The sequence below is a fragment of the Leuciscus leuciscus genome (genome assembly GCF_965113295.1).
Source record: "Leuciscus leuciscus genome assembly, chromosome: 21".
NCBI classification, from domain to species: domain Eukaryota; kingdom Metazoa; phylum Chordata; class Actinopteri; order Cypriniformes; family Leuciscidae; genus Leuciscus; species Leuciscus leuciscus.
The window spans coordinates 29,479,313-29,499,212 of NC_138745.1; the positions used below are offsets into that span (position 1 = coordinate 29,479,313).

At 38.1% G+C, this 19,900-nt stretch overlaps 2 protein-coding genes across 4 annotated transcripts in view; both read left to right on the forward strand.

The window, feature by feature from the left end:
- The window catches only part of btbd17a (BTB (POZ) domain containing 17a), a 31,060-nt gene extending 21,757 nt beyond the window's left edge, over positions 1 to 9,303 (forward strand). For 2 of the 3 annotated variants that reach the window (XM_082152343.1, XM_082152344.1), the window contains exons 3-4: positions 4,650 to 4,932; positions 7,081 to 9,303. In XM_082152343.1, the coding sequence (XP_082008469.1) occupies positions 4,853 to 4,932; positions 7,081 to 8,167 (1,167 nt within the window). In that variant the 5' untranslated portion in view covers positions 4,650 to 4,852 and the 3' untranslated portion in view covers positions 8,168 to 9,303. Of the gene's footprint in view, positions 1 to 192; positions 2,758 to 4,649; positions 4,933 to 7,080 lie in introns of those variants that run through there. The other variant, XM_082152342.1, reaches the window with a different exon arrangement.
- Positions 9,304 to 10,324: 1,021 nt separating this feature from the next.
- Positions 10,325 to 19,900, forward strand: part of map2k6 (mitogen-activated protein kinase kinase 6) — a 28,407-nt gene continuing 18,831 nt past the window's right edge. Inside the window, exon 1 of the mRNA XM_082151654.1 lies at positions 10,325 to 10,976. Coding sequence (XP_082007780.1) covers positions 10,889 to 10,976 — 88 coding nt within the window. The 5' untranslated portion in view covers positions 10,325 to 10,888. The remainder of the gene's footprint in view (positions 10,977 to 19,900) is intronic.

Here is a 19,900-nt window from a genome sequence, read left to right on the forward strand (position 1 = left end):
TATTAGTTACAATTTTTACTGTATTTTGATCAAACACACACACACACACACACACACACACACACACACACACACACACACACACACACACACACACACACACACACACACACACACATATATATACAGTATATATGCACATTAAGTGCTGAATAGGTTAAAATGAAGCACATGATTATAAATATGGGTATAAATGCTCTCTGTCATTGAATTGACTGCTGTCTTTTCAGGTCTGTTAAACTTTGACTGTGCATTGTCCTAGTTAAAATCAAATCAATTTTTATTTTCACTCAACCGAATGCCGTATGATGTAGCCTTAAGAGGAATCCATTCATCACTATCAGTCTAGATCAGGATCACAATCGGGGCTGATATAGCTTTAGGGTTTCTCCTAAGTAAATGATTTACTCAAATTTTACTCGGAAGTTCATCTCACACACGCACGGCACACATCCGTACACTTGCACAAACACACACATATCTGTTCCTGCTTTTGCCTTGTCACACAGCCAAGGTTCAGGCTCTCTCAGCACATTTCTCCCGCTCCTTTGACTGGCAGTAAACAAGTGACATAACCTCTAACTAGAGGACTCTGCAGGAGTGGATGTCCTTACACACAGCGAGAGAAATAGACTCCAATCCTTCTTTTGATCCTGAGTGTGGACAGCATGTAATAGAAACAACATGTTCAGTCTGGCTGAGTGACTGGCGCAATGCTTAACAGTAAAATACAGTGTACAAGGGTGTCACATACTTCTGGGAGCCATGTTTAGACAGTCCAGTTACAACTTCTCATACAAACCCTTAACCCTAATTAAACTTCATGTTTGTGCAACAGGCATGAATGATATCTCAAATTGAGCAGTTTGTTGTGCTAATCAAGTTATGCAATTTTAAAACAATAGCTCACCAAAAATTAAAAAATCTATCACTTACTCACTCCCAAACCTGTCCCTAACCTGTTTGAGTTTCTTTTGTCTGCAGAATACAACATTCATTTTAATTAATGTTTCAACAGTTTTTGTCCATGCAAAATGGAAGCTCGTTTCTACTACGGAATAAAAAATAAATAAGCTAATTGCGACTTTATATCTCAAAATTTGAACTTTATAACTGGCAATTCTAAATGTATTGCTATAACACAATTCGGAAGGAAAAAAAGTCAGAATTGCGAGTTGTACACTTGGAATTGTGAGACAAATAAAGAAATAAACTTATGTAAACGCGCAATTTTTCTCACAATTGCAAACTCACAATTCTGACATCTTGCAGTCTTTGAGAATTGTAAGATATAAACCCGCAATTACGAGAAATAAAGTCACAAATGCAACTAACTGAATTACCTTTTTTTTTTTTATTATTACGTGACGGAAACAAGCTTCCATAATACAATGAAACTCTTTCATTATGGGGTAAATGATGACCAAATTCTCATTTTGGGGCAAACTATCCATTTAACTTACATTTTTAGCTTCTATTGGAATCTTTGGCTCCATGAAGAACCTTTAACAGCAATGATACCTTTTCAATGAACAAAAGGTTCTTTATAGACCTTATGTAGGCCCACCCATTCGGTCTTCCGGTTTGTATTTCCACAGCATGAAGGTAAGATTTATGAATGAACCGAATTGTTATGACATCTGCTTCAAACATAATGCTCATGATAACTTTTCGTACATTCTCATATTTTACCTTTAGGGGCTCCGTAGTTTTCTCTAGTCAAGTATCACTGATTTTTTTTAATACTGCATAGACATATAACTTTTATTAAAAGCCCATCTTGCCAGTGGTCACCGTGATTTTGCCAAGTAAGACATATTTTGTTGATCCTGGAACAACATTCCTATCTGAAAATTTAGTCCTAAACCTAAACCTATACCAAAAGTTATCCCTAAAATCAGAGGGAAATTATTTCCCATATAACTACACTGAAGTAGAAGCACCTAACCCTGGTTGTAAGCCTAAACTTGACATAAATGTGTCCCTCAAATATGATTGGTTGATTGTAATGTTGTACCAGAATCAACAAAGATGTTGATTCAGGTACATGTTGTACTGATCACGTTCACCTCTTGGCCAGTAAGCAACCATAGTAACTCTCTGGCATCATAGAGGTGAATTATCTACAGGCAAGTAAGGTTTTATTTTTAAAAAATTAAAAATAAATCTAGTTCGACATAGTTCCTAAAAGCATGCATTAATTTATGCATGCATATTTGCATAAAAACACTTGCAACTCTCAGTCACAATTACAGTCCGTGATTAGAATTCCACGCTTGCTCTGCCCGAACAGCTGAGGCCTCCTCTGGATCTATGTCATACAACATTCAAAAAGAGAAAAGTCAAAATCAAAGCCGTTGTCATGGCAACTGGCGTTCCTGCCCACCAAAACGAACTCCCCACCCCCCACAGGTTCCACTGATCGATAGGATATTGTGAGGGTGGAACTAACCCAAAACAACCAGTAACCTACATACTAGTTATGCACCATAGTCTATATGCCTCATAAAGGGGGCCGACAGACCATCCATCATCTACTGAAGAGGAGGAGGAGGAGGAGGAAACAGAAGAAAGACAATTAAATCAAGGAAGAGTAAAGGGTTGAAAAGAGAAAGAAAACAGACGAAAATATAGAATAGAGACAGGAAAGAGAGAAAGACATCAAATCTACTATCGGATAAGAAAAGATGGCTTATTTGTTTGCCCTGCTCTTCTTGCTGTTGGTCACCGGGTCTCATGTGCAACCTGTCCATGGAGGTAAGGTGACTTCTCTTGCACTTTCTCCCAGACGTTCGGAAATAGCGTCAGAAGTATTGGATTTGTGGATGGAGGTATCCAGAACTCCGGGTTTCATCTGCTGGATGACAGAAAAGAAATAGTCTGGATTGAGAAATCTGCACTTTGCAAACTTGCATGTTAAGAGACATTTTTTAGCAATGATCAATTGATCAAGATCATGCTTTTTTTTATACGAGAAGGATGAAAGCATGTTTTAGCATGAAAAATAATATCCAATTATTTTCTATCAAATACAAAGACTTACCTAATCATGTCTGGCTAGTAAAAGACAATTCAATTGTTGTAATCTGATGAAAAAACCCGAAGCATTAGCGATTAAGACTTTCCTTTGATTTCTGTTATTATGTTGCATTACGAACCTGTTTTATGATTCATAATGGCTTGTATTTTATGTTGTAGCAAGTAATTGGAAACCAGGGCGCTATAATGCTTTGTTCACACGCACAACACAAACAAATGCACACACACAAATGGCTTATGGCATTTCTGAGAACTCTGCAATGACACCCGATCACAGCTGAAGTCGGATGATCATTTGAGGGTGCAGAGCATTCAACACATTCTTGTTTAAAAATACTAGTTCCCTTCTGGAAAAACAAGAAGGTTAAGACCGTTCTAGTATGTGAAAAATAAGCAATGGAAAAGAGGAAACGCTGCAAATTAACGCAGAAACATGCAAGTTCAAATTCTGAGGTGATGAGATGTGCCGAAAAATCTCATTTAAACTGGAAGGTTCTGAAAATGTAACATAAAAACAATTACATAAAAATAATGAATGTTTAAGATAATCAAATGAAATATATTTAAAGTATGTAATAAATTATATGATTTTATCATATAAATACTGTTCTTTTGAACTTTCTATTCATGAAAGAATATTTTAAAATGTATCACTGTTTCCACAAAAGAAATTAAGCTGCACTAATGGTTTGAACATTTTTAATAATAAAAATGTCCCGCTTGCACCAAATCAGCATTTCTGAAGGATCATGGGACACTAAAGACTGGAGTAATCGCTGTTAAAAAAAAATCATCTTTGCACTCACAGGAATACAGTAAATAAATATGTTAAAATGGAAAACAGTTATTTCAAATTGTAATAATATTTAACAATATTACTGTTTTTACTGTATTTTGATCAAATAGCCTGAATACAGATGCACATAAGAGAATTCTTTCAAAAACATTACAAATATTACGGGTGGAAAACTTTTTATGTGTTTTGGCCGTTCATTTACACGAAAAAGCCGTTTTGGGCCCTGAAAACGCAGACTTTTGAGAACGGGTTTTAAAGTGCACGTTTTTGAAAACAATACCGTTATCGTCTCTGTGTAAGCTACAAAAATGCAAATTTGTGAAAATGGTGATGTCATGCACTTGCATATTACATTACGCATTCAGTCTATAGGCGTGTGGTGTTTCTTTACAAAGTGACATCGCCAACTACTGGCCTGGAAGCATAACACAGCATTTATTTTTTAGATGTTTTCAGGGATCCGTGTGCACGGGACCGCTTTGACAATGTTGTCGTCTGTACGTAAAAAAACGCAAAGGAAATTTTTAACATCGTTGTCGTGTAAAAAAAAATTTGAGTTACACCTGTTCTCTGTTCTGTTTATGATCTCCCTTCTGCATTTAAGCCCTTAGTTTGCCTCTGTTCTTTGTCTTACGATAATATTATGTTGTACGCGTGTAGTGCTTATATGTTCCTGTTGTCTATTAAAAGTTATTTGATCCTCTATTCCGCGCCCTGTATCTCTCTCCCTTAGATTATCTAGACACGCACACTGTGACACCCATCACCAGTCACTGGACATGAATAATTCCACTTCTTCCCCGTCGCTCTGCAGGTTTGAGGGCAGAGAGACTGGAAGAAAGCACCACAGAAGTGATCAGTCACTCGCAGGGGCTGTTGGCACGGCTGGAGGGCCTTCTAGTGCTGGGGAATAACAGTGACATTTCCCTACGTGTGGAAACGGTGAATGCGGATGAGGTCAAGGTGATCCAAGCCCACACGCTGGTGCTTTCGCTGCAGAGTCGAGTGTTTGAAGAGATGCTGAGAAACCGAAATAGTAGCACGCTAGTGCTGCGAGAAACGGCAGAATGCACTGCTGTGTTCGATAAATTCATCAGGTGAGAAGCATTGAGTTAGAGAAAGTTGACATCTCCTTTTAAGCCAGGTCTCTCACTCTCATCTCATCCATCCATCCATCCATCCATCCATCCATCCATCCATCCATCCATCCATCCATCCATCCATCCATCCATCCATCCATCCATCCATCCATCCATCCATCCATCCATCCATCCATCCATCCATCCATCCATCCATCCATCCATCCATCCATCCATCCATCCATCCATCCATCCATCCATCCATCCATCCATCCATCCATCCATCCATCCATTCTAGCCTATCTATCCATCCATCTGTTTTATTTTTCTGTGGAACACAACACGAGAATTTTTTTAATTTGTTTTAGAACACAAAATGAGATTTTTTTTTTTTACCATATAACAAGACAATGACTGCCAAGCTTGAAAAAATAAAAATAAAAAATAAAAATAAAAATATATATATTTAACAACATTAAAAGAGCATTAAAATGTCTCTTTGTGTTTCAATAAAATAAAATAAAATATATTTTTTATATTATTATTATTATTATTATTATTTAGGTCAAACCGAAACTAGAAAAACTAGTAAAGCATCATAAACATAAGCATTTGAATTGGGTGAGACTTTATTTGGGTCTGAGACTTCATCAAACTGAGTTTATAGAACTGTAAAATTGACATTTTAGGGAAAAGCCTGCATTGCTGTATCATCCCAAAACATGTTAGGACATGACCAATTATGAGAACATTCCCATCCCACACATGTCCAAGCCTCTCTCTAATGGCCAATGGTGGAACTGCAATCTTCCTGCTGTCAGCAGCTTAGACCCAACAGGAGATAAGCTCAATGAAACACAACTGCAATATTTCAAAATGAACTTTCTGCTCTTATGTAAAGCACTTTATAATGAGAAGGGCCAAACGGGGCGAAGTTACAATGGTGAAGTGAAGCTAGCGTGAGAAGATGTTTTGGTTACAAGAGCACATGCCGCCTACACATTTATTTTAAATGAGCTGGAGTTTTTTTTTGTTTGGGGTATTATTTCCTTTATAGCGATCCAAAGGATAAGACAACAAAGATACAATCCCCAGCAAAAGAGGAAAACAAGGCAAATTTGTGTTGGAGACAGATGGACAGCATTAAACTACAATGGTAGAGATCAACAAGAGAAATGCATTATTATTATGGTTTATATTTTTATAATAGAACATGATCTTATTTTATCAGGCAACAATCCAGTTTGGCTCACAGAGCCAAAAGACGCCATAAATTAGATTGTTTTGCAAAATTGTGGAAAACAATTGTTTTGAAAAAAAAAAAAAAAAAAAAAATATATATATATATATATATATATGAAGAGTTCAGATGCAAAAGCCTCTAAATGCCATCTGAAATTTTCTTATAGAATGATCATTTTTATCAAGCTCGTACATTTAAATTAAATAATTTCACTCAAATGGCAATGAAGATGACCTATTAATTGTCATTTAAGTGAAATTACTGAACTTAAATATACAAGCGTGATAAAAATGATCATTCTATGAGAAAATTTCAGATGGCATTTAGAGGCTTTTGCATCTGAACTCTTCATATATATATATACATATGAATTGAATTGGACACACCCCACAGGAAGCTGTATTGGAATTCGAATAAGAATGACAGGAAGAAAAAATTGCAATTCAATCATTTTGAAAAAGCATGCATATTTATTCCCTGATACACAACACATACAGTTTTTCTCAACCAATATTTCTGAAAGCACAGCCAAAACAACTAATAAAACCAAAATGTTGTCAGCTTTAGCTTTATAAAATAATTTGTTAATAAAGATAATTTATTACATTTAAATGTATTAAATATTCTGCTATGCATATCTCCTTTTGTTTTCTATAATAACAAATACTTTCTTAAACCTACAGCCAAAACAACTACAGCCAAAATGTTCAACACAATGTTGTCAGCGAAGTTTAGAAAAATTAAAGTTACATATTAAATATGAAATAAAATTAAGGTTTAAAAAGTATGTAATACATATAGCAAATACATATAAATTACAATTACGATTCTGTTCCTTGTTCAATTCAAGCTGAGGCACTGCAGTGAAATGTAAAATTCCTATAAAACACAGTTTGATTCACACATTTTCTTGCGTTTTGCAGATATCTGTATTGCGGTGAACTCTCGTTGCAGTTGGACCAGGCCACACCACTGCACAGACTGGCTACCAAGTACGGCATCTCCGGCCTCCAGCAAGGACTGACCCAGTACATGAGCCAGAACCTGGCCAGCGATTCTCAGGGCGGTCACGTGGTGGGTTGGTACCAGTACGCCATGACGGTGGGCGACACCCCGCTGAGAGACAATTGCCTTCAGTTTTTGTCCTGGAATCTGTCATCGGTTCTTCAGAGTGCAGAATGGTCGTCGGTTAGTGTTGAACTGCTAATGACCTTCCTGAAGCGCTCTGATTTGGTATTGAAGAACGAGCTGGAGCTGTTTGAGGCGCTTGAAATCTGGATCACCAAGAATGACCCGGATAGCCTTACAGCAGAGAACGCCCTTCGCCTGGTGCGTTACGCCATGATCCCTCCACGCGAGCTCTTCCGCTTGCAGCGACAGTCGCCGGTCATGACGCGCTACCACGAGTCGGTGCGTGATCTTCTCTATCTGTCCTACCAGTTCCACTCAGCTTCACCCCTTCAGCTGGCCAAGTTCTTCGATATGAACTGCAGCCTCTTTGTGCCCCGTAACTATCTCTCGTCCATGTGGGGCTCTCAGTGGGCCATAAGCAACCCGGCACGGGACGACCGCAGCTCCAGTTTCCAGACCCAGTTGGGTCCGAGCGGATTTGACTCCAGTAAGCGGGTGACGTGGAACGCCCTGTTCTCGCCCCGCTGGCTCCCTCTCAGCATGCGGCCCATGTACACCGAGCAGGGCGCCATGCAGCCACCGCGGCCCGACGGAGGAAGTGGAATCGCCCGGCCTCGTATCATCATCACACCTGCTACTTCCAGCGCAGATTTTGCAGGTGTAAGCTTTCAAAAGACCGTGCTCATCTTTACAAAGCAGAAGGGCAAGCTTGTGGTGAGGCATATCTTCGGTTTCCACCAAAGCACAGAGGAGGTGGGGGACTTCCTGGCTGACGTTGACCTGCAGTATCGCACATCCGAGTACCTGGTGGATGGATCGCTGTACTTGCACATCATTGTAAAGCCTATTTACCAGACTCTCATAGCAACTAAGAACTAATGTGACAGGCACATAGGAGTAGGATACACATGCATGATTTAGAAGGTCTATACTTTTTTGAATGCGGGGAAGAAAACGTTTAATGTGATTAAGACTAATGAAGTGCATCTCCACTGTCCTTATAATGTATTGTAAGTTAGAGGTTTACTTCGGTGGAAAAGTGTCAAAAATAGTTCACACGTACGAAATTAAAAGGAAGGTTCAGTCAAAAAAGAAAATTCTTAATAATAAAAGTCATTATTTACTCACCCTCATGTCATTCCAAATCTGTATGACTTTCTTTCAATCAAACACAAAAGGAAACGTTTTGAAGAATGTTAACGCTGCTCTCTTATTCAATGAAAGTGGAAGAGGACCAGGAGCTGTCAAGCTCTATAAATGACAAAAATAGCATAAAACCACATTGAAAGCAGGTAATATGAGTACTGTGTGAAGAACTAATTGAATTGTAAGTTGGAAATTGTACCTTGTAGCTGTGGTCACCATTCACTGGCATTGAGAAGAGCGGCTTGGAAATTCTTATGAATATCTCTTTTCGCGTTTCACGAAAGAAAGGAAATACAAATGTTGTCAATTGTGACAGCATTTTGATTTTTTGACAAAAATATGAATTTCATATAGGCTGCGACACACTTTGTGTGCCAAAGATTACTCATATTACTCATTTTCAACTCAATTAGGCAGAAGCCCTAAATCATGCAAGTCTAATCATGTATAATCAACACAACATCCTTTGTCCAAACTGGACTCATTGGTCAAAGAAAGAGAAAATGAACAAAATCAAAATCAGATTGTTTTATTCAGCATTCATATTGTATATTGTAAATAATATTATTATGACTGAACATAATTTTGCCATAATAACATTATTTTTAACATTTAAATTTCCATGGTGCTACTGTAAATATAACGAGAAATATCACATCTCTTTCAAACCTGTAATGTCTTGAAATGTCACACGGTTGTTTAATATCTAAAATTCTTAGTTAGTTGTTTTTCTGTATTATCTTTATGCCCTGCACACTAACATTTTTTTTAGATCAGTTTCCTTGCATGTTGGGATCATGTGTATGTTCAGTAGGCTATTCACTCTCCTGTGCAGACCACACAATAAAATAATGATGCTTATTCATGAAGTTTGAGCCCATCATTGATTAGGGTAAAAGAAATAAGAGAAAGGCTTCAGACACATGGTCATGGTCTTCAGTTCTTAAGAGGGCACGCTTAAATGCACTTATCTGCAGAGATGTAGCCTATGTACACTTAAGGCTTTTCCCATCAAATTGAACTGAATAATCCTTATATATTATTCATATTATAAATTAACCATTTTAAATGAGTAAAACAACTATAGCTCAATAAAACATTTTGTTTAAATCTCAAACACAAATTTAAACATTTTCATTTTTTTTTTTTTATGAATACGAATCACATAAACGAATTGGTCAATTCCCTTGTTCTATTGAGATTTAGGCCTATACAAAATGTTTTATTAAGGTTTAGGGTTTTTTTTTGAACTCGTTTAAATTTTTTAATGAATAATATAATATGTAAGGATTATTCAATTTAATTTGATGGGATTTTACTATTAATTGAAATGCGTAAAAAAGTACAGTAGAGGGAAATTCTCAAGTAGGCCATCAACGACAACTGTAGTGACGGTTCTTTTTACTGAATCAACAACGATTAACGTAGTTCAATGAACAAAAGAACGACTCTAATGAGTCGGTTCTTTTAAGTGAATCAAAACCACTTCTGAATCAGGGGCGGTTATAAATTAATCTGTCGGAATCAAAATCAATCAAATAAAAGTTTATTTATAAAGCACCTTAAAAACCGGAGTGTACCAAAGTACTACAATTTTAAACGGATAAGACAAAATACAATATAATACAAATAAAGGAAGACTTTTTTCCTTCTTTTTTTGGAATTAATTGTGGTAAAAAAAAAAAAAAAAAAAATATATATAAGGAAGATATATATATATATATATATATATATATATATATATATATATATATATAAAGAAAAAATATATATAACGTATTACCACAATTAATGCCAAAAAAAAGAAGAAAAAAAAAGAATTGGATGAAATTGATTTTTAATTTGTAACATCTGAAATGTATTTCTTGTAGCGATTGTCCTAGGACAAAAAGTAGGCTACTGAAATAGTTTATAAATAAAATAATTACAATATGAACAAGAACTTGTGTTGAATTATTTACGATTCTTAACGAAAAAGAATTCGCCTACACTTGCATAATGAAGTAATTCATAATTCAATTCCTCAAGCACTTCACTGACACCCTGCTTATCTGTCTGAAATACCATATCTGTCTGTTAGCCTGAAAGAGTCACATTAGCATCTGGCCTGCTCCTCCTTTTTCCCCGGCGCACAACAATTACGTGCAAACTACCAGTCCCATGATCCCCGGCGTCGTCAGGCAGGAAGAGCGTGTGTTAGCAGGGGCTCACACTGATCCAAGTTAGGAGCTTTCAGCTGCTGGCCTTGGCCCATCATGTAAGTGCCTGCCGAGGTTTCGTTGCAGAGCGGTTGCAGAAATCTCCCCGTTTTCGTTGCGTGCAATTGAAAGGCCAGCATTTGCACGGAGAACAAGTTACCCGACGCCCAAAGGCTCCGAGTGCATGAAGATCGGGGCTTGTATTTTGCACCTTTGTTGCAAGCAAGCCCGCTTGAAGCCTCACTGCGAGGGATAGATGGAAGGAGGGAGCGACAAGGAAGGCAAAGTCTTTTGTGCGTCCCCTTCCCCCAACCCAAAAGGGGAGATGTCCGTGCCAAAAGGAGGTAGGTACTTTTTTTTTACTCAACCGAACCGTGCAAAACCTCGGAAATGCAGGCAGCGTTGCATGGCTTGCAAAGTGCACGGCTGCAGCTTCATCGTGGCCAATGCATTAAAAGTTTGATGGCTCGCGAGGGTCAGTTGCAATGCATGTTTTAATGATCTGCCCTTTTGCAGATTTACTGGGAAGGCGATGCTCTCCTTAGACACTCGCACAGGCGCTATTTGCATTCTTGTTCTACCACGATTACTAAAAGAAACGCCTTCTTTCCGCGTTGAGGAACTGCCTAGCCAGCAATGCAAAAGTGATTGTGCAACGACAGCGCTGTCCGCACCCGACTTATTCACGCGCACGAGGCGATTTTCTCTCGAACAATGTTCGATTGTGACGTCACGACGGCCTCGGTTTCGTTCTGCAGATTAGATTCGTTCGTACAACTTCTGTCGTTGATGCATGCGAGGTGCATTAGGTAACACGAAACTTTGGCCGACGGTTGAGTGTGCAAGTGCAATGGGGAAACAGGGACCTGACAGCCTGGTTACATGCCATGTTGAGCATGCAACAATTTTTATTAGTTGCGCGTAATGGAAAATTATTCGGACGCTCTGTCATGCAAGCTTTGTTCCAGTAGTAATGCATAGGTAGAGGCTGCAAAAATAAGGAGCTAAATATAGTTTTGTTGCTGCAATCAGTTTAAGGAACAGGGTTCAGATGTGCTACACAAGTCTCCATGCAAAAATATTCACAAACCCTCAAGCAAAATACTGTGGAAAAACAGCGCTTCCTATCTTAGAAGTGCACGATTACCTTTTACTTGCTTGTTGGACAGACGTTGTTGTAATTAAAGTCACACAATTTATAAAACGACTTGTTTAAACCAGTTCATGCACAATCATTAAATTCGTTTTATGCTAATTTAATGCATGCATTTAATCAGTTTTCCTCTTATAGCGCCATACTGCATGAATCTTTGCATTCTGCATCAGACTAAGCTCTTAAAATGACCCACCAAGTTTTGTGGCAGTCAACCATTGTTAAGCTTGTCTAGTAACTTCTGAAAATGACTGGCGTATTATTATGCAGTTGTCATTTGTTCAAAGAAATGGCATGAAAAAGTCGATTGTACCAAATGTAATTCAGACTTGTTTGCGTTTTTTTTCTTCTTCTTCCAAATTCAGAAAGGCAGAAAAATTCCCACGCAAAAGTAAATGGTGTTTACAGTGTATCTCTAGACCCAAGCCAAATTAATGTGTATAACAAAAACCTTCAGTATATAGAGCTCTATCGTACTGGTGCATGTTTCAAACTTTTCTACTATTTACATTTTGGAATGTGCACTCTGTTTTAAGGCAAAAAAAGGTATAATAATAATAATTCAGACAAAAACACACGTTTCCCAGCCCTGCACTTCTAGACCCCTTAATTACACTCCATGGAGCCTTTGCAACATATCTAATGTCCTTGCTCTTTTCACAGAAGCGCTGTATAGAGCCCGTGTGTGAGGTTTCTCACACCGTGGGCCGAATCGACGTACATGCACTAGCCCAAATTAAAGCTACGGCCAGCAGCTGTTAAACTGGGTCCATTCCGATCCATGCAGTGACCGCAGTCGAGAGGCAGATTGCAGCGCAGGAGCGTTTAAATTCTGTGAACAGAACACTCATGAATCATATATTAGTAGGCGTGGTTCAAGAATGTTTGATTCTGACGCCCTAATGAGGTGATTTTGGCAGCATTGAAAGAGCAGTAATTGTGTTGTTGTATAACAGTGACACACCTGAGGAACATTTGAGGAACTAAATCCTTATGAACCAACCCCTCCGTCATGCAAACAAACACTGCCTTTACCTGTGCAATGAGGAGCTGGAAGGGTTCAGGTAATGGATTGTGAAGGGCAATGTTTAAGGAATACTAGTTTATCTTAAATATATTGAATGGGGACTCTTTAAAGGGATATTTCACGCAAAAATGATTTACTCACCCTCATGCCCTTCCAAACCTTTGTGCAATTTTTTTCTTTTGTGTTCCCGAATATATTTCAGACCCCATTGTTTTGGACCCCATTGACCTTCATCGTCAGTGTCCTTCCATGCATATGCATGCTTTATACTTTTGTTATGAAGCATACGTGACACAGATTGCAGTTTTTTTTGTGTGCAAATACCTTAAAGGAGAAGTTCACTTTTAAAAAAACTTTTGCTGATAATTTACTCACCCCCATGTCATCCAAGATGTCCATGTCTTTCTTTCTTCAGTCGAAAAGAAATTAAGGTTTTTGATGAAAACATTCCAGGATTTTTTCACATATTATGGATTCCATTGGGACCCAAACGGTTCAAGGTCCAAATGACAGTTTCATTGCCGCTTCAAAGGGCTTTAAACGATACCAGACGATGAATAAGGGTCTTATCTAGCGAAACGATCGGTCATTTCAAAAATAAAATAAAAAGTTGACGTTTTATAAGCACAAATGTTCGGCTTGCTCTGTTCTGTGATGCGCGTTCGTGACGTCACGTAATACGCAATTACGTTGAAAAGGTCACGCTTGAAAAATTGAAGAAAATGTTCTTTTTGGCTTTTTAATATTAAAACACTCAGGATGCGCACACGAAATGGGCATTTTAAACGATAAACTGACACAAATACATTTGAAAATGTTTATATGGTCCTCCTTCCGCACATTTGTAAACACATCAAACTTGACCTTTTCAACGTAATTGCGTATTACGTGACGTCACGAACGCGCATCACAGAACAGAGCAAGGCGAACATTTGTGCTTATAAAACGTCAACTTTTTATTTTATTTTTGAAATGACCGATCGTTTCGCTAGATAAGACCCTTATTCATCGTCTGGTATCGTTTAAAGCCCTTTGAAGCGGCAATGAAACTGTCATTTGGACCTTGAACCGTTTGGGTCCCAATGGAATCCATAATATGTGGAAAAATCCTGGAATGTTTTCATCAAAAACCTTAATTTCTTTTCGACTGAAGAAAGAAAGACATGGACATCTTGGATGACATGGGGGTGAGTAAATTATCAGCAAAAGTTTTTTCAAAAGTGAACTTCTCCTTTAAAGGTGCATAGCTCAGAAGGAAAACTAAAAGTCTGATTGCAAAGCTGATTTGAAACAAACAGTAGTTTTAAGGGGATGCACGTCGTAAACGTTTTAAAAGTTGACCGCAGTTTTGGGTGGAAGCGATTTGTTGGAAGAGCAGTTCCAATTATGTCAGTGGGGGTCTATCTTCTGTTTTTTGGGCCCTGGTTCATTGAGTTTGCACTGGCTCCAGTGGTGCACACAGTGAATCGATGTCCCCTCCATGCGCAAGGCCTTGTTGCCGTCATGTGCAATTGTCACGTTTGTCATGCTAATAGACCACAGAGATACTAAATCCCCTATTTACGACTGCTCAATTGTTGGTGACCGTCCAGCCTTGCTGTGTTGTTTTGATGCAATAGTATGAGGATTGTTTCAAGCATTGTGTTGCTGATCCCCCTCAGACCTTTCACCTTACGGCTGTGTGTGTGGAGAGTACGGCCATGCCGTCCCGTCTCTCTCCAGAATGCTTTTGCATGAATGCATGCATGCATGCTGCAATTCAGGGCATGGAATCCACACTAGGTACGTGCATGCAAATCACAGCCTGCAAGCAGGCAGGTTTGCGTCCCACTCTCTACAGCTAAGTGTAAGCAATACATTGCATGCGTTTTATAAGCAGCTAAGCTGTGTTTAAAGGGGTAATGCCAAGCCTGGGAGTGTCCTACTGCTGAATTGCTTGGGAGTGACCAGTATGATGACTCTATTGGCTCTCTGGGAGGCCCTGTCTAGAGGCCCCTCTCTGTCTGTCGTTTTGTTTTCTCTCTCTCTCTCTGTCTCTCTCTCTCTCTCTCTCTCTCTCTCTCTCTCTCTCTCTCGTGGGATGTGAGCTATGCTCGGTCGCAAGAACTGCATTCTGACATTGATCCATCTTATTGCAGACTTCTGAATAATTGACCACTTTTAGGGTTTTCTCTTGAAGGCAGCCAGGGTGTCTCTTACCATAGCATTACCAACAGTGTTGCTTTCCAAGAAAGGACTGCATTTAGCTTATTGTGATCAGGGTGTGGAATGCATCTCTAAAAAAAGATGATGTCTACCTCCTTAGATGCCTCATATGGGGGCAATAGTGTAATTGTGTTTTAAAACCCCAAATTAATTTAATTCTTATTTAGATGGATGTCTTTATGAAACCATATTATCTATAAATCTATATTATAGTCCGTTTTTGCAGTAATATATGATGCAGTTAAAAATCAGATTTTTATAAATTCTTATTTAGGCCTACATATAAGAATACACTACTGTTCAAAAGTCTGTGGTCAGGACGTTTTTGTTTTTAAAACAAATTAATAGTGACGACGATAAATAATGTTGTAAAGTAGGCTATTTCTAGTTCAAAAACATTCTATTCATCAAAGAATCCTTAAAGAAACATTTCACCGTTTCCACAAAAATATTAATCAGCGCAACTGATTTCAACATTGATTATAAGAAATGTTTCTTTAGCAGAACAACAGCATATTAGAATGATTTCTGAAGGATCATGTGACGTAATGATGCTGAAAATTCAGCTTTGCCATCACAAGATAACTTTACATTTTAAACTATATTAAAATGGAAAACATTTATTTAAATCTTAATCATATTTAACAATATTACTATTTCCACTGTTTTTGATCAAATAAATGCATTATCAAAAATATGTAATATATAAAATATGATTGCTACAATTGATTCCTGCTATTCGTCGTTGTAGGACACTTTATTTATTTGATTTGTTTGAAATTTGTGTTCTCGTCTATATTTTTTAGAGAATGTGTGCAGAAATGTCTTTCACTATGAATGAATAAACTGTGTACAATACCGACAGAAATGAAGTTCCTGGTGATGATGCTATTATAGAGAGTGATTACATCATGTATCCTTATTTAAAAAAAGATTTAGTATTTACAGCACCCAAGGGAGGACCCTTCTCTGCAGGGGGCAGTAAATTGCTTTCTGTTGTCATCCAATGAAGCCAAAATGTGTTAGATATTAAGGCAGCCCTTACTTGACCCCACATGTTGTGTAAAACTCTCTCGCATGCAGAAAATAATATTATTTTCCTGCAAATGAAATTCTGTGGTGCAAAATTCTCCTTATGAAAATTATGATTTTATTAAAGTCTTTCAGATTTCATAATAAAGCTTGTAACATTCAATATGCATAATTTGCCGTAAGTTACATTTGCCTGCTTGCTGCTGAATTTAAAATGGTGGCATCTTTAAAAAAAAAAAGGTCTGTTCTCTAAAAACACATCTGTTTGGTTTTGAAAATGGTGTATGTCTCAATCAATTATGCTAAGTGCTGAATAAAAGATATATCACATAGAGACAGAGCACTTAAGTTAAAGTGTGACTGTGGCAGTGTGTTGTGGAAGATGTCAGGGTAGATATTGAGTAACAGGTTGAGGACTCCACCCTCTGGTAGCCCTTTGCCTTGCTCGAATTCTGCCAGCCAGATCATGCATCTTTAGATTGGTACGCCTCCTAGTATCTTCCTATGCTTGGAGAAGAATATAATCGAAAAACAATACAATTTCATTCTAAAGAGGACCTATTATGCTCTTTTGCAAAGTCTTGATTTTGTTTTTGGAGTCTACCAGAAAAGGTTTTCATGCTTGAATGTTCAAAACACATTTTACATGGTTGCTGCACCTCTCTTCTAGAGGTCGACCGATAGTGGATTTTACCGATAACGATAAGTTGGACCGATAACCGATTAATCAACTGCTAGTTTTTAAAATGGATGCTGAATGAAAATAAACATAACACATAAAATAGTGCTGAACTTTATTACAAAAATTTAAAATCAGTACTGAACCATGAAAATGTACTATACTTTTTAAATATAAAAAATATTAATATATTAATTATGCCTTGATCATTCATAGTGCTTTAACTAATGTAAAGAGAACTTTAAAGTGAAAATGTTTTTAGTAAATGTTGGAATTAACAATGAATAATACTTTTATTAGCCTTAGTTAATGTTAAAGATGGACTCTTATTGTAAAGTGTTGCCATTTTGTATAAATCCAAACAGTCTTGCTAAAGATGGCCATCTTTAAATATCTACACAAAGGCCATATCATTGACATGAGATGCATATGTATATTGTATGTATATTCTTACACTTTATTTGCTTCTATTTTAGAACACTTGATGATCTAATCAAAATAGCTAAATATGTATTGCCAGTCAGTGATGATTAAAAAAAAAAAGAACTGAAATTGAATGTATTTCTGATGTTTGTTTCTGTTGGCTGCATGGTGATACAGTTTGCTTTCTCATGTCACTAGCTTTAAATATGCAACTTCGCTGCATAACGAATGCATAAAAATGACCAGCTGGATATAAACTAATGCAAAAAGATGGTAACAATCGTGTGGATTTTGTGCCATTAAACATTTGGGTCGGGCTTGCGTATGTTTTTGTCTCATTGTTTTAACCGCTTGAGGTATTAATGTTAGTCCTCTCAGCCTCGACGGCAAACATACTGCTGTTCTCCACTAATGCAGCATCTAGTCAACAAATCAATTACTTTATAATGATATGAAAACGCATACGGTTGTACTGCACAACATACTGTTTCATTGTCTGTTTTAAATCCGCATCTAAAGTGTCCCGCTCTGTGCAGCGCACTGCCTCGTGTCAAAACAAACACCAAAGTCCCTTTCACACAGAGATTCCGGAAAATACACGGATAAAGTGACCCGGGATTTGACCCGGGTTCGTTTGATTTTGGTTCATTCACACTGCGAGTGATTTTCCGGAATCAGAGAGTGCGTTCACACACAACCCGTAAAAATCCCGTAAAGACACGTGACATCGATGTGACTTGTAATGTCTCAGCAGCGTCTGAAGTTTGCTTATGAGCTGCGATTTCTCTCTCGAGAAACCACGCTTGTTTATTACGGCTTTTGTTCACACAGCGCGCGTTCCGGGACTGAACACGGCAATGTTACTAGGTCCCCAACCCGGCATCGATCCCGGCATAAATCCTGGGTCGTGTTTGCGTTCACACAGAAGTCAAGTCAAGTTTATTTGTATAGCGCTTTTCACAATACAGATTGTATCAAAGCAGCTTCACAGTATTAAATTTAAATAATACAACAAAGTTTGTTTCAAGAGGAATTTATTGATTGATAAAATTAAATTAAATATCCCCAAAATATCCCCAACTGAGCAAGCCAAAGGCAACAGTGGCAAGGAACCGAAAAACTCCATCAAGTGACCTAATGGTGTCCTAAAACTCCATCAGGTGACCTAATGGTGTCCTAAAACTCCATCAGGTGACCTAATGGAGAAAAAAACCTTGGGAGAACCCAGGCTCAGTCGGGGGCCAGTTCTCCTCTGGCATTTATGAGCTAGAGGCCAGATTGTAGTTTGAACTGTGGGATTATATGAATGCCTGGCTGAAGAGATGCGACTTTAATCTAGTTTTAAACTGGGAGAGCGAGTCTGAGCAACGAACAGTATCAGGAAGACTATTCCAGAGTTTTGGAGCCAAATGTGAAAATGCTCTCCCTCCTTTGGTGGTTCTGAATATCCTAGGTATGACCAAAAGCCTTGAATTTAGTGATCTTAAAGAGCGCGATGGATTATAGGGCGATAGAAGATCCGTTAAATAGACTGGAGCTAAGCCGTTTAGGGCTTTATAAGTCGGTAGCAATACCTTGTAAATAATACGGAACTTTATAGGTAACCAATGCAGTGATGATAAAATCGGTGTTATATGATCATATTTTCTTGATCTCGTAAGAACTCTAGCGGCGGCATTTTGGACTAACTGTAGCTTGTTTATTGAGGATGCAGGACAACCAGCTAATAAGGCATTACAGTAATCCAGTCTCGAGGTCATGAAGGCACTCCGGCAATTTGCCGGCAATTTCCTGGGTTCAAAGCGCTGTGTGAAAGGGGCTCAAGAGTGATTTTGCCTGTAGAGGCTGCTCTCGTACTGTGTAATGACAGCGCATCCTCTCCAGCAAAGGACACAACCCAGAAAAAACTATCGGTATGGATATTTGCCGATAACTGATTACTAGCAAAACCGATAAATCGTTCGACTTCTTCCTAGTCTGCCACTCTGTTTAGTTCCTGTCTCTCTGAAGCCCCTCCTTCCGAAAAGTGCAGTGTGCTCTGATTGGTCGGCTGGATCAGTGTGTTATGAAATGATCAACCACTTTGTTTCGTAAATGTCATCCCCCTTACTATAACCGCGAGATTTAACACACACTAACGGAACTCAACCAGGCCTTACCCCTTTTTTTGTGTATGCCTTGGGCGGGAATTATTTAAAGAGATTCATGTCATTTGCTTTTCATACATCTGTGCACTGCCAGAATATGAATGCAAAATAGATATATAATTACATTGCAGGTAAAGGTAAATTTATATGGTGTGAACATCAACAAATGGACCTACAAAAATAACTGTTTTCAAACAGGTTTGATTTATTAAGCCAATGTTGCTCTCTTGTGCTGGTCTTCTATCCCAAGCTGCATCTATCTGGTTGATGCGTATGCACACTTTCGTTCAGACACGAGTCTAGAAGTGTACAAGTGTAATTGCGCGGAGCATGCTGTTAGTGCAAACTGTTTTGTTAAATGGAATTACCCACTTGACTTTGAATTTATAACATTCACAGTTACAGTAAAAGATCAGTAAAAAGTTATGCACTGTGGAAATCATTTCTCAGAAAGCAGTTTCTCAGGGCTCACACGGCAACTACACAGAGCTGTATGATCTACGTTAAAGCATTTAGTATTGCTCCCAATTTAGCTTGTGCACTTTCCACTCCAGCTAGCGCTGTGGTCCCTGCCATTCAAATGCATATTTTACATAGAAATG